This window comes from Metarhizium brunneum, chromosome 3 (genome assembly GCF_013426205.1).
Source record: "Metarhizium brunneum chromosome 3, complete sequence".
Taxonomy (NCBI): domain Eukaryota; kingdom Fungi; phylum Ascomycota; class Sordariomycetes; order Hypocreales; family Clavicipitaceae; genus Metarhizium; species Metarhizium brunneum.
This window is the reverse complement of record NC_089424.1, coordinates 3,721,621-3,736,264: the sequence shown is the minus strand read 5'-3', so window position 1 is coordinate 3,736,264 and position 14,644 is coordinate 3,721,621. Positions and strand designations below refer to the sequence as shown.

At 46.5% G+C, this 14,644-nt stretch overlaps 7 protein-coding genes across 7 annotated transcripts; 5 read left to right on the top strand and 2 right to left on the bottom strand.

The window, feature by feature from the left end:
* Nucleotides 1–280: 280 nt before the first annotated feature.
* metE_1 (Methionine synthase) lies at nucleotides 281–1,588 on the top strand (the record flags this gene model as incomplete). Its single annotated transcript, XM_014687012.2, has 4 exons — nucleotides 281–305; nucleotides 361–381; nucleotides 438–612; nucleotides 667–1,588. The coding sequence occupies 4 exons, from the start codon at nucleotides 281–283 to the stop codon at nucleotides 1,586–1,588; spliced, it is 1,143 nt and encodes a 380-aa protein (XP_014542498.2).
* An 822-nt stretch (nucleotides 1,589–2,410) lies between these two features.
* On the bottom strand, nucleotides 2,411–2,695 carry G6M90_00g063870 (uncharacterized protein; the record flags this gene model as incomplete). Its single annotated transcript, XM_014687013.1, has 1 exon — nucleotides 2,411–2,695. One exon carries the CDS (start codon nucleotides 2,693–2,695, stop codon nucleotides 2,411–2,413), a length of 285 nt encoding a protein of 94 aa, XP_014542499.1.
* Nucleotides 2,696–5,329: 2,634 nt separating this feature from the next.
* G6M90_00g063860 (uncharacterized protein) lies at nucleotides 5,330–5,764 on the top strand (the record flags this gene model as incomplete). Its single annotated transcript, XM_066130766.1, has 1 exon — nucleotides 5,330–5,764. The coding sequence occupies one exon, from the start codon at nucleotides 5,330–5,332 to the stop codon at nucleotides 5,762–5,764; it is 435 nt and encodes a 144-aa protein (XP_065986785.1).
* A 901-nt stretch (nucleotides 5,765–6,665) lies between these two features.
* G6M90_00g063850 (uncharacterized protein) lies at nucleotides 6,666–7,169 on the top strand (the record flags this gene model as incomplete). The annotated part of the gene is made up of 2 exons (XM_014687014.2): nucleotides 6,666–6,944; nucleotides 6,972–7,169. The coding sequence occupies 2 exons, from the start codon at nucleotides 6,666–6,668 to the stop codon at nucleotides 7,167–7,169; spliced, it is 477 nt and encodes a 158-aa protein (XP_014542500.2).
* An 860-nt stretch (nucleotides 7,170–8,029) lies between these two features.
* Nucleotides 8,030–8,602, bottom strand: styC (Styrene-oxide isomerase; the record flags this gene model as incomplete). The annotated part of the gene is made up of 1 exon (XM_014687015.1): nucleotides 8,030–8,602. One exon carries the CDS (start codon nucleotides 8,600–8,602, stop codon nucleotides 8,030–8,032), a length of 573 nt encoding a protein of 190 aa, XP_014542501.1.
* A 2,162-nt stretch (nucleotides 8,603–10,764) lies between these two features.
* On the top strand, nucleotides 10,765–11,316 carry G6M90_00g063830 (uncharacterized protein; the record flags this gene model as incomplete). The annotated part of the gene is made up of 1 exon (XM_014687016.1): nucleotides 10,765–11,316. One exon carries the CDS (start codon nucleotides 10,765–10,767, stop codon nucleotides 11,314–11,316), a length of 552 nt encoding a protein of 183 aa, XP_014542502.1.
* Nucleotides 11,317–13,622: 2,306 nt separating this feature from the next.
* On the top strand, nucleotides 13,623–14,481 carry G6M90_00g063820 (uncharacterized protein; the record flags this gene model as incomplete). The annotated part of the gene is made up of 2 exons (XM_014687017.1): nucleotides 13,623–13,883; nucleotides 13,963–14,481. The coding sequence occupies 2 exons, from the start codon at nucleotides 13,623–13,625 to the stop codon at nucleotides 14,479–14,481; spliced, it is 780 nt and encodes a 259-aa protein (XP_014542503.1).
* Nucleotides 14,482–14,644: the final 163 nt, after the last annotated feature.

The following is a 14,644-nucleotide window of genomic DNA, read 5'->3' as shown; positions in this document are numbered from 1 at the left end:
GCGCTGCCACCATCTGTCATTGCCGTCCAACCAATTCAACAACCACATGCTGGGACCGTCTCTTTTGAGCCACCTGCAGCTCGAAATCGGACCAATGAAGTTCAGATAACTGAGACAAACATCGGTATCCAAGTAAATGAGAACCATAATCAGGCGGAGTGGGAAAGGGAGACACGTATAAAGAGGTTCTCTCCTTTCTCACTCCTGATAGTTTTGCCAAAAGTCATTTCGGCCACAATTGTGTTTACCACAAGTCCAGTTAATTAGAAGCCAATCTACAATGCCTATTCCAACAGAAATTGTCGGCATGTCCACCACGGAAATGCTGTCATGTCGAGCCATGCACTAACTATTCTTCAGGATCTCTCCCACGGCCATCTTGTATGTGGCGACATGGACGTACTAGAATTTTCAAAAGGCCTAACATTCCACTGTAGACCTTCAACAAGCCTTTGCCGACTTTGATGCCGGAAGTATATCTCGCGATGAGCTCCAAGCTGCGCAAGATAGGGCCTCTAAAGATAGCATCGAGAGGTTGGAAGCGACTGGTGAGGTATTGGTCACTGACGGGGAACAGCGAATTAGCAGCTTTGCAACATATCCCGTCGTCGAGTTAGGTTGCCCACCTGTCTGAAATAGACGGATGAGACTAATTGCGAAGCTTAGAACTTTGACGGGAGCAGGACTCGGAAGCAATTTTGCAGGGGACGGCCAAATGTTTGCGGTTTTCGATGACGGACATTCTCGCCAACTGCCTCGTCTCGTATCTGGGCCCTTCAAATATGCCACCTACGCCTTTGAAAATTTGAAAAAGTCCGCACCATACGCTACACGAGGATTGAAGCAGGCTGTCATTTCACCATCTATGCTGTACCTGCTTTATCCTCTGGAGGGCGAAATAGCGGGATATCCGAGGAGCGCCTTCATGCAGGACCTGGTCGACGAATGCGAGAAGGATATCCGTGGCTGTTTTGAAGCTGGTGCCCAACGGGTCAGTATTGATTTCACCGAGGGCAGATTGGCCCTAAAGAATGATCCATCGAATCCTTGGACCGGCGCTGCGCTGCTCGACCGCTTCATTGACCTTATTAACCGGGTCTTGGCGCGTTTTTCGCCCGAGGAGAGAGCCAATATTGGCCTTCATACATGCCCGGGCGGTGATTGTGACAGCGTACACTCTGCCGACGTTCCGTACAATCAACTGCTACCCAGTCTCTTCAAAATCAATGCTGGCTACTTCCTTATTCAGCTTTCGAGCGAGACAGACAGGGAATCCATGTATAGGATAATTGGGGAGTCGATTCGCCAGGACGCCGAAGGTGTGAAGCAGGTTGCTTTCATCGGGGTCATCAGCCCTATAAACCCGAGGATTGAGACACCAGAGGAGATTGCGGACCAGCTGGTCATGGCGTCCCAGTATATTCCTATTGATCAGATGGGCGCTACAGATGACTGTGGTTTCTCGCCTTTCTCCATCGATGTGAAGCCGAAGCATGGAAGCCCAGACTTGGCGAGAGACGTTGCGTTCCAAAAAATAAGCAACAGAGTCCAGGGGGCTAAGATGGCCAGTGAACGATTGGGTGTTTAGCTGTGTCCTTTTTGGAAGGAAGATGATGTTGAGACGTCTTGCAATGCAGCGACAGCGAGTCAATGACGTTATAAAAGTATCTCAGAGGCGAGGGACAAACGAAATTGTCATCCGGCGAGAGTATGAATTGCATGAAATAAAAAAATATCAAATATTCTTATTTCCTGGTTTGTTATTCAGACGCGCTAAACCAGGCAGAAGATGAGTGCCAGCAGCACTGCTGTGACAAGGGCTTAAGCTTGGAGCAATGACTCGATTCATCTAATAATAGTCCTTGGTATCAAAGGTCCTTGGTTTTCCTTAAGGCCTCGCTGACCAAAGGGGTCTTTAAATACAAGAAGTCGGTGAGGGACTTTGCCCTAGTCTCGTGACCGTAGCCCTCGTGTAACCGGCTATTTCCGTGTGACAACTGCTCCTTGTATCTCCTCGTTCGATTTGAGATGCCTAGATATTAGAAATTCTTGCAACTTGAGTGAAAGCCTTGAGATTGGATAGGATATTTATTCAATGAATTTGGTCGCCCTCGCCGAGAAATACCTCATCTAGCAGTTCTATCGACGGCGGCTAAAACACATGGAAACGGGAGGATGTCGAAATAACTCAGCGTCCAACAGAGCATATTTGAACATCTTGAACAAGCCGTGAAAATCGTTCTCAATAATGCCAGTTGTGTCTTGGTCAATCCACCCTCTTGTATAATTTATTGTTACCCTTGTCAATTAGAATATTCTCGGCCTTTGCATGGCCCCGAATGATGCCTTCCCGATGACACATCTGCAACGATCGCTCAACCTGGTCGACCCAGCGGTTCTTGAGCTCAACCTAGGCTCTCTTAGCTCTTCCCTGACACAGGACTTCATTCTCGTCAGTGCAAGTGAACAACATTCCTTCCAATTCATCGTCGTGGCGGAAAGCGCCGTATAGACGATAAACCAGTGCATCCGGTGGAGGACGAAGGGTTGCCAGAGCGACGTCGACCCTTTTCAGCTGCATGAGCTCCTCCTTCCAGTGGTCATGGCCAAATGAGATGTTGAGTGTCTTGGAAATGTAGTCGGTGCGACTGTCCTTGCCACCGACTGCCACTCTTGGGAGGTCCGATGAGGACATGTTCGGGCTGGGCGTAGCATATTTCGACATTCGCTGGGTGATATTACTGTGTCCGACGGTCCAAGTCGGCTAGGACTGCATCATCCACACAGATGCTCCGACTTCCCCAGCCATGATCGTTTGCATCGCGAACATATGGCTCCGGATTCTCTTTGGCAGCAGCTAGGCCGCAAACGAAGTAGACGGGGGAGAGATATTGTAATAATGCCAGCGATGCTTTCATAAGGTCTGGGAACTCTGGGTTCGGGGAGGCGAATCGAACAATTCAAGGCTCGAATGCCTCGGAAAGCTGGTCATATGGGTCTTCCTCATAGACATCGTCCATCTCCACTTCTTGCGACCTCAAGACATTCAGGTACGTCTCTGTAACCGGTGGGGAGTGGCGGCAATTAGGCTGGGGGATTTGGCAATAAAAGGCTATACCAGTGCTTGTCTGAAAGACTCAATCGCAGTCGTCTTCCCTCCGGTGTATCTGCCAAGCAGCAAAATCATACTGCAATCTTTTTTAAACTTCAGAAGGAAAGAAACAGACATCATCAGCCGTAATCGGAGGTAGTAGCTAACATAGCAAACGTCTCTCCCGTAAACGCCTTTGACGGAGAAAGTCAAGGCTGCTGATGGAGCAGCGCAGTGAGGAACCCGTGCGCCTTTTCCGGCGCTGACATGGACATGCTTGCCTGAGCGACGCGTGATTGCGGGGTTGAGTGACAGTTTCTCACGGGGTTCCATGATTACTGATATGTTATCAAAAGATATAGAGTATATTAAGGTTAGGATTTTGCGATATCCTACTTGTAATATTACGAAAGCTTGTAAGGGCCATGGTTAAAGCACTGGTGTACTGCAACTCCAACAAAAGGGCTAGAGACACACTCCCTGTCCCCATTAGTGTGATAACGCTTCAATGAAGAAAGGCTTGAAACTGTGCTCGTATGCAACTGATAATCTCCTTTGATATGAAAGGTCCTTGGCTTCGTCCAAGGGCCTCGGGATAAAACCCCCTGCTTTATTAGAAAGAAACGGTGAGCCTTGGGGCCTGAAAGCCTGAGGCTTCCACTAGGTCTCGAGCCCTTGTGTAACTATCGTCAGATTCCGTGCCGCGTTGCTACGTGGATTCCGTGTAAGAATTAGAGTAGAGAGATAAGCCACCGGTTTTCACGCGGATGTGGGCCTTTATACATGAGAAAGGGTGCCAACATGCATTATTAATGTCACGCTTCAAAGTTCTTGGCCAGCTGAGCCAGTGACAATGGCCCTGGCTATGCGGACGAATCCTTTTACGTCGTGAAGCATAGTCCCTTCGGACCTGGCTCCGGTTCGAGACCTTGCCCAGAATTGGCCAAATTTCGTTATCCAAGACGTATGTAGTTCGGTTTGAGCGGATTTGTGTCTCATCACATTGCCCTTAGGGCACATACATAATTTGACGCATCGCCTTATAGTTATATTTAATACGATGCAATGGAATGGTCTTTCGTATTCAGTATTTCTTCATAGAACAGAGGCAGTTGAGCCGAGTCGTCCTCACCCTGTCATCCGATCAGGTGATCTTAAGGAATCTACAGCGATCCATGTGACATTTGGCGCTTTGGTCGTATCGCAAGGTCGCATTCTAATTCCGCTGGGGCAGCATTCCGAGATTCCATCTGCGGAATGCCGCCGTCTTACTCCGTACATGTTGACCGGCTTGCCATGTTCAACGTTTCTCGAGAATTCAACAAGGGCTCTTGAAGAGCGGCAAAATGTCGCTTCATGTAGATTTCCTGTATGCTCAATGACCGTGACGCTTGTCTGGTGTAGGGGACGATGTATGCCTTGCTATTCAAGATGTGATCTTAAGTCGAAGACGCAGATAGCTGCCTGGCTCATCATAGTGAATAATTGGGTGATGCTTGCCAGATTACGGCAACGATTTAAGCACGTATTGAATCTTCACCAGGTCTTCTGATTCGCATCTAGTGGCTGTTCCTCAGCCAAGAAGCAGACCGAGAGGACTGTGAGAGGAATCGTCCTAACCATGTAGCCACAAACAGACCAAGCGGCCAACTGCCGGTTGACGCGTTGGGGTACGTCGGTTACGGTTTGTGTCTCTCTCTCAGCCTCATGCATGACATCGAAGTGCTGTTGCATGACCCCCCTAATTTTCATTACATGACTGAAAGCTTCATGTCTTGCCGGGTAACTGGTACCGTCAGGAGTGGGTGTCTGAGTGGACTGCACCCTGCATGAGTATTCTGAAATTTAGTCATGTCTGGTACTTGTCCCGACTTTCAAATGAACGCCAAGCATGTGGTTGCCTTATTAGAGTTGCCTATACAAAGTGATTAGCCAGATATTTCTCAGGCTGTCCAACTGTTTTGTATCTCTGCGTCTCCCCTGTACTGCGGGTTGGATCGACGGAATAGGAAACCGGCCGCAGCCAGCCAAACTACACATCTCCAGGGTCACGGTTCAGCTACCCTCTCTTTCGCCGTTTCCTACGTCCCGCGCCTTGAGCTCATTTTAGGGTATATAAACGTAGAATTCTGTTCAAGAATACGATGGATCCTCGCCTGTATTTCCACAGTTCGCTACTTCAAGACCCCCACTCACGCTGTCAAGATTTCCAGACAGAAGAGCGCGCTCCGCCCATAAATGCCTCAGTATCAGACTCCCTTCTATGGTAGAGATAGCGGACACCCCTTTTCTCTCTACCCCTATGCGCATTCGTCCATTGTAAAGGTACTGGAGATATGGAGCGGTTGGGGATCCGGGGATGCCAACGGCCATTGGGTTATCAAAGGTATCCAACTCACGTGGTTTACTGGGGAAAAAAAGGGACTCTACAACCATCCGGTCGATACAGACGTATATTCGAGATATGAATTTGGAGGCAATGAGAGAGCAAGTTTTAGCATACGAGCAGGGTGGCGCATTCACAAGTTCGGCTTCCAGACAAGTACAGGAATTCTCTGGGATGCAGGAGGTGACTCCGGTAATCTGTTCTTAGACATTGCAAACGGCTCCATTGTAGGATTTGAGGGAAGCTCGGGCTGGGAACTTGACTATCTCAGAATGAGATTTATTTAGAGGCCGGCTTAACAAGTCTAGTACGGTGAGTGCCATAGTGTGGTGGTAAATGATGATGTCACTAATTGACAAGCTCAGAGCGAGAAAGCTGCATGGGTTGCCCTTGGAGGCGGTCATCCGGAACATCTTGCCTTGGTATAGGTTTTTATCCCGCAAATTGAACTTTATGGTTTTCCCTATACTATAATGCGAATGCAAAGGCGCTTTAGTATGTGTATCAAACATTCAAATTAATTCACATTTCTCTTTGAGGTCTCAGGTGAAGCGCGTAGACGGTAACGACTTGTTTAAGTCGCTCCTGACCCTTTTGCCGTGTCGGCTCTGGGGACGGGATTGTGCTGATTCTCACAATGGCCCTATTGGTCTAGACCTTGTCACTTGTCAGGTTTCGAGTTCTTTTCGTTTTTCGACCCGTCCAGATGATCGTGTAAGCCCTACATCAGGTAAGACCCAGTGAGAGTCGCAATGTGCCTGGCCGTACCCCATCCAGAGAACCGTAACAGACCATGTTACATAACAACAAACAAGGCATCACAGTAGACAGTTTCTTCTCCAGCTAAATTAAGCTAATAATTATGCTTACAGCTCCTAGTAAACTTACTCACAAGGAGGTGCTTTCTATGCGTTGCGTGTCGCACTCTTGCTGCCGTCGGACAACTCGTGTGGAGGACAAGATGCGATAATTTCATACGCCAAGAGATTTGAGCAAACATTTCCGCCAAAGACACCCCATTCTTTGGATTCTTGTCCAGATTGCCTGTGTCTTGGCCTCCATTTCGGTCTCCTTGCATATGGTAGATAGAAGGGGGGGTCCAAGGTAACATTAGTTTTCCCTGGACCTCACAGCGTGCTGATCCAGGCAGCCAGTTCCCGCATAAGCAGAACAATAAATATATGAATCATGGCCTTGAAGGTCAACACGCAACGCTTAGACTTTCGTGTTCTTCACCTTTCAACGTACGCCTTTAGCGCATTCATCATCCACGGAGCCTTCATCATGTCTTATGCAATCCTTTACCACTCCAGCCCCTATTATGCCCACCTCTCACAGACCACGAAGGGGCTCAGACCCGGCGACTGGGGCCGATTTTTGGTAATCGCTGCTACTCGCGAAGACATGAAGAGGTTCTTCCGAGGGTTGCAAAAGTACACCAAGATCGGCAACACGGCAATAACCGAGGTGACACCTGTTAACCTCGCCTAGTAGAATTTTAAATCGGCAGGTCAGCTTGACTTGTTGGAGCTTATTCAGAAAATCTACCAAATGGACACATCTTACTACGGTAACATGGAAGAACTCAACGAGAGTTACGGCAAGATCCAAGTTACAGGCTTGACTGATAGGGTAAAGGACAAAGATTGGCCGATACTTCCTCTCCAGGATGTCTCTCTTCGTGACTTTTAGATGCACAACAAGCAGTCAATTTATTGTGCTTCTTTACATGTGCTCATTTTTCTAAGTAGCAAACATAGGCGATATCTGGACAGTGACCTTGATAGGGGAAGGGGTTGGAAAATATGATACGTCGCTTCTTTGCTAAAATACATCTCGTTATTCGGGCTCGTCCATTCTCGTGCCGCGGGATGCAGCATGTGTCTGATGCCCTCCATGTGGCCACTCGTAGGGGGCAGCGCACGAGAACCACGACTCATATCAGAGCTGGCATCCCTCCTAGACTCACGTAGCTTCTGCATGGCATTTCTTTTTTTTGTCTTCTTCTGTTAACTCTTGCATTCGTCACCTGCATATACGAGCGTTGTGTTACCTCTAATTCCGCGAAGTGACTCATTATGTCAGCGCCGTCGTGATATCTGATACGAGTCGTACAAATTCCGGTCGAATGCTGAAGGAAAATATGCGAGCCCCAGTGTCGAGGCAACGAGACTTGTCTCACCCACGTGGCTACAATCGCTACACATCGTAGACTGTCGGTTCCATGAGTAATATTTGATGCACAATTTGACCTGTGTTGGTACTTATTGGACGGGCCAAGAAGAACATTTGTGTGATCCAATCATCCGTCAAACCATGCTGAGCTGATCTAACAACTTTGAGATCGAGCACGATGGACAATTCATTTTATACTAATGCAATATGTATGGATTTGTTTGCCATTGTCCAACGCTGGACGGAGTACACGCGCTGGCTCCATGCTGAAGAACAGCATCTAATGCAAGCTCATGACCTGGTATACACCAATCAATACCATTACATATATATGCTTTTCAATCGTCAGTCATCCCATCCGTTGACGCATATTCCGATTACTTTGTCTTCTGACCATATGCCCCAATGTCAAACTCATGGCTCGGACCTGGACTATTGTTCTTGTCAAACAATCCGTAGTAACCCAATTCCGCAAACGCCCCAACAACCAAGAAGCCAAATACCACGGCCGGAACAAAAGCCAGGACACTCCAAGCATCCGCATCGCCAACATGTGTCTTTCCCAGCGCAAGGCCCCGATTAGGCGAGAGGTTGCCAAAAAAGTAAAATCCCACATTTGACCACCCGTCCATGACAACAACCCAGCCAATTCGCTTGGCGGCCTTTTCAGGAACAGGCAAGTGCACCATCCCGAGTGCCGTCACGATAACCATGAACCCATTTGCCACGGAACCTGTATGACACCGCACCCAACCGGCTTCTGTGCCGGGAACGTTGAACGTGATCAGATGCCCGGGGGATATTTCGATACCGCCCATGATGTGCATGTATAGGCCGAAACCACCTAGTAGGGCCGTCAGTATCATGAGGGCGCCGTGGCCGATCATGCGCCGTCGGAGGGAGTCCTGTGCCATGAGTCCGTTTGTTGGGTCAGGGTTAGGGTTGATCATCGTGCTCTGCGTGTAGGTGTTATGCCGGTGATGGGAGATGGAGATCAACACCCAATAGTGGGATGGATAATACTAATAGATGTTGAATTAAAGTCGAGTGACTTGCTGCCTCGGCGTGGATATAAGCTGTGAGTTGAGTTGCCTTGGGGAAAAGCATTCGTCCGTGGCTCCGTCTCCGTGGCGCTCTCTGTCAAATCCGAGGCCGCGGCCCTGGACTATCCCGAATATGCGGAGTAGTGTGGTGGTATCCATACTCGAACTAGACTAGAAATCAGACACGTCTGGCTATTTGAGTCTTGATTTGATTAGAGCACGGCATAATAACAGTCCATGTTGTGGGAGCTTACGGCAAAGCTGTTGCATTGCTAGGTTACTGGCGAGCAATAAACGGTCTGGTGTTAGTAATTTCGTACTAAAGCTATTATAACTGGCTTGATAATTTATTTTGGCCAAGCTGTAGCTCAGGTAATATCGCACCGGGAACTCTATCAACTAAATTCCACAGTCCGGTCGCCTGGCATCTTTCTTGCTTATGAACTAGGCATAACGGAGATGATAGACGGCCACGAAATGCACAAACTCGTTTATAGTCAAGGTGTAAAGGCGCGGCAAAGAGCAGGGACATGTATCAAGGAAGGCACGTCCAGTGGAAAAAGAACCTATCACCTGAATGTAAATGCCATAAGAGAGCGCAATCGAATTCCCGTTCCTTCGGGCACACCTCCGTCCGCTGTCAACAGAGACTGTATCCGGCACCTCGTTCGGTGATTCTAAGGCGCCACGGCGATACAAAAAATTGTGCAGTACCTGTAGGATCATCAAACATTAGTACGGTTCTCCTTGGTTGTATTTTTCCTTATACTTGACGACATATCTATTTACTTGACGTTTATTTTTGGCCCTTATTAAGAGACTAATAAGACTTAAAAAGCTTTCTAGGAAATTATTAATATTTTGTTACTCGATTATATCTCTTAGTAATTGTATTATTAATAAGATATAATAAGTTATTATTCTCAATTTTGCTGATGCAGCTATATTCTATTAGACTTTAGGAATATACATCTCGGTACGTGGGAGAGGGTAGATATAACATAATATCCCTAGTCGATTGCCGACCGCTCCGGGTGTTGATAACACGGATTCGTCATATAAAGTTAGTAGTGGGGCTATATAGGGGCCTGCTGCAGGCCCCTATTTACGTGTAAGTCCAGCAAATTGCCGGATCCGGCGTATTACTGTAAAATAACTTCCAAGTGCTAGTACTTGGCCAAGTTGTAACGGCTTGCTATTTGGCGAATAAAACGTTTTCGTAAAGAGGGGAAAATAATAACGTAAGTGGCTTAAAGCTTAAATTACTGTATTACAAATTTACACGTAAATAACTGGCAGTAAATAATATAAATTATAGTTTAGAAGTACTTTAACTTTTTATTACTAAAAGTAAATTTTTAGAAGCTTTTAAGTAATAGTATAATTTAACTTTTTATTCCCCTCACAGCTCAAGTTAAATTATCGCGTAGCTGGAACAGCTTACAAAAGAGCAGATATAGTAAATAGAAAAAGTTGATCTAATATTTACGAGATACACGGATTCTACATTACTTAGCCTTGTCTGCTGACAACACTCGCGACACTGCGAGTCGGAATTGACGCTTGCCGTGTCAAGCCTATCCACAATTCGGCCCGTAACACTATTCGCTTGTAAACTGCGTCGGCGCTAGCTTTGGGAGTCTTTGCTTATACTAGTGCGTGCTAGTATGGTAACTATTATCCCGTGTATTCGTAAATGTAACGACTTTGTGGCAACTAACTTGCGACCAAATAAATTTACTTTACACACTTCACGGCGATTCGGCACAGTTTGTAGACAGGGTTTAATTGGGCCAAGATAGCTCGAGTATAATACTTGTGTAGTAATTTTTAAAATTTATTAGTAAAAGTGAATCTTATAAAAATAAAACTAATAAAGTTAATATAATATATTAATTCCAGTTGTTATGTAATACTTAAAAAAACTAATAATACTAGAATAAAAAATATATATATAAATAGGAGCTATATTCGAGATGTAAAATTATTTACACAGCACTCTCTATAAACTAGTCGACTCTCCTAACAAGATATATTATTATTCACGTTTTATTCAACGCAACGTCAATATGAAATACTCTGCGCTCTCCGCTATATCGTTCCTCGCGGTATCCTCTCTGGGTTTACCAGAATTCTACTGGGGCGTGTCAAAGGCCAGCCCTGGTCAAATTATTGTCACGAACAACATGAACAGGCCTGTCCGTCTGGATAAAGTCGCACAAGGGCCATCCGTCGATGGGGTCAAGATAATTCGCGACCAAGAAATTATTCTTAATCAGGGACAAACAGTCGAAGTTTCAGCCACAGAGATATCCGCGGACCTGAAATTCAACGAGCAGCAAGCACACAATCAGGTAGAACTGAGCTATACCAGTGGCGATCAAGACACGTATAACTTCGCTATTAAGCCGATTGAAGGCAGTGGGTTCCCCGGAGCTATTGAGGTAATCCCTCTTTCGCCACGTCCTTCTCCTCAGTGCCATCCTTTGGTGTGGTATCCTGGACAAGGAAATACGGCGCAAGCCACATGCCAGGACCACACTCCGCTCCGCGTCTTCCTCCGTGAAGCCCATCATCCACCAGAATTTAATAAGTTTGATAAATTTGATGGGTGGTACTAAAGAGTACAAACAAATGGCAGTAAACGGTAGCTTAACCTGCCGGCACTTCAAGAATTGCCAGGAATAGTTCTAAAATAGTAATCCTGTGTTAGAGGATAATATTCCATGTATAACTCTTGTTACTTTATAGAGTTTTACTCAAGGTTCTGTATTCTTGGTGGTAGTTGGTTGTCAATATTGGTCCGTGTCCAAAAAGTATAGAAGGAATTTCGTATCGGCTACTGTCTTCAGCTACTTTTCTTCGCTGCTTAAACCTACCAGACCAGACTCTCATTAGAAATATACCAGATTGTCAGAATTTGTTCGTCCTGTTAAGCACGTGTATGTATGTTAACCCGGTTAACTAGTTGAGGGGCATCTTAAAGCCGCTTGAACAGCTGGCCCGCCAGGCGCCTCGCCGCCCAATATTAATAATAATATCGACGGCAGTGATAACAATACCTCCACAAATGCCCAGCAGACGCGTCAAAGTTCTTGCGTGTCCGTGCAACCACGTACTAGGCCGTTCAACGACATGGAAGTTCAATGCAAAATGGCAAGCACCTGAACGAAGGCAACGAGGTACGAGGCTCCTTGGGCTGCAGTTGTCAGCAGTGCCAGCCCGTGGCATCTGAGATCCAGTTTTTAGAGGCGACGGGGTTCCGTTTCGGTGCCGCCACCGTTTATCACTCGGAGCACAAGACGGGAACGCCTAATTCCTGTGACGGTAGCAACAAGCGCTGGCGTCGTAAAGACCGTGAAGCCGCAAGTAAAGGAAGTGACAGCGATAATAAATTCATCCTAACACGCAAGCTTTAAAAAGCAAGCTCGCACCGTCACAGACTGAACCCAACCCACGATCGCAAGCCCAAAAGATCCGCCATTAACTCCAAGCAAGAAACCACGGAAAGGTTTTATTAGCCAGCAGAGTTCAACATCTAGATTCCACCATTGCAAGCTACGAGGAATGGCTTCTTTCAGATGCCGTGCTCAAATACATACGCGATGATGGTACCATGACGTTTCAGATGCATTTAACGCACACGCTCTCACCCTGTGCTATGCGCACTGGGCATCCACCAAGGACTCAAACCAGTTGACATCAATTGATATAACATGGAGTCACCTAAATGCACGGACCAGCCGCAGTTCCACGCGGGAAAGCCCAAGGATCGTAAGGTGCCTAATAAGAACTCTTTGTGACGTATTGACGCAAATTCTGTAAGAGCCCCAGCTGCTTGTGATATATTGCATAAAAGCCTAAGACTGATAGAGATCAAATCATCGTTTCACCGCATGAAAGACAAGGGAGAATGGTATTCATGTAGGCCGGATCCGCCGATGGGATAGTATATGCTAAGCTAAACAGTTGGAATAGAAACAGGGCGTTCCAACACACAAACTCCTCAGTTTGTGTCATTCCGAGGCTGCATTGAGAACAACAATTTACTGACTCGCCAAGTATTGAGACCCATGTGCTAACATGCTGGATCAGGCCGTCGAATAATTCCCGCCGCTCAAGCCCAGAGCATAAAATTGGCCATTAATGGGCCCTCTATATCTCTCACGGAAAGCTAGGCACCTTTGTATTAGATGATACAAATCTCTGTTATATTAATTAACAGCCTTAATTCTGGCTATAGAAAAGAGAAAGTAACGCGCCTTTTTATAAAGAGCGAATTGGCCTACGCATTCCAAGGCGCTGTGGCTTAGGTGTCCTGTATTATATGACCTATCTACCTAAAACAGCCTGAAACCACCTGTAATAGCCTAATTACCTAGGTAGTTATGCACGCTGTGCAACACTATGATGTATCCACTCCACGCCTCCAACTCTATACTGGCAGTGGTCCATTCACAATTGCACGAGTCAAACGTGAAACCTTATAACTACGTATATTTCTATATATATGACATATTATCTCTGGCCTACGTTAGTGTACCCAGTATAAGTGCCAAGCCATAAGCTTAAAGCATTTGTTCAACTTTACGACGCATAATGCATTTCTATTATGCTTCGTATTGGTAATTTAAAGCTAGGTTATCCAGCTATTCTCGTGCGATTTAGACAAGCATATTATACACGTAACAGCAGATATCCACTCTTTTTACGTATAACTAGCATAAAAAGGTTATTATAGAGGATCGGGAACTTCGGGATAAGCCGAGCGGGATACGACAAAAGGATTCATAGATTTATTAGTGACTACTAGCACTATAAATATGAAAGAATCTGCTACTTTGACCAGACCAATCGATAGCTATATAGCTAGCGTTTCGCTCATCCCTGTCATTCCTCAGGTACCACAGGCGTACACCCTATCAATATGCAGCCTCTTATATCTATGGTGCTGGCTAGCTTTGTGCGACTCGGGGCAGCTTTCACAACGCCAGGCCATGTCAGAGATTCACCTTGCGGTGTTGAGCAACCCTCGGCGGCTTTGTTAGCGGCTCATCGTGAGATAGCGGCTACGGAGAAGAATCATTTGCTCCGACGAAACGAAACAACCGATACGCCTCCAGCGATTGCTGTTGATGTCTACGCACACATCATCTCAACTTCAGAAACAGCCAAGGATCACCACGATGTGAGTTTTGCACGACTGCGCGTCTTAGCTAGAAACGTGGTAGATCTAGCGACTAACATGTTACGATTTGCCGACATAGAACAATACTATACATGAGCAAATAGCCCTTCTTAATACCTATTTTAACCCGGGTAATATCTCATTCGTCCTTAAAAATGCAAATTGGACTGTGAATCCATATTTTTCCGAGGGCAATAACACGATGCGTATGAAGATACTACACCACAAGGGCGATAACCGACATTTGAATATTTACTACGGGAAAAATCCATTGGGAGCTACAAATAGCAGAGCCGTCTCTACCACCCCAGATGACCTGGTGGGACAGCCGCTGGGGCTTGAAATGGATGGCATCATGATTCCGGCCTACTGGCTTTATGGTGACCGAAAACAAACCGTCGTTCACGAGGTCGGTCATTGGTTCGGACTGCTTCACACATTCAACGACGACTGCAACGGCAACGGCGACGAGATTGACGACACTCCCGCACATGCAGACGCATCGGAGGGGTGCTCTGCGATGCCACCACTCGACACTTGTCCTGGAAAGCCTGGCAACGATCCCGTTCATAACCCAATGAACTATATACCCGAGTGAGTTTGCCCACACCCTGCAAGACCCGAAGATGAAAGGACAAGTCTTGAAAGACTAATACTTGGGGCGCATATAGTTCTTGCATGAAAACGTTCACGGACCAGCAATTTAAGCGTATGCGGTCGTTCTGGACAAAGTATCGCTCTCAGCCAATACAGAGACCCAG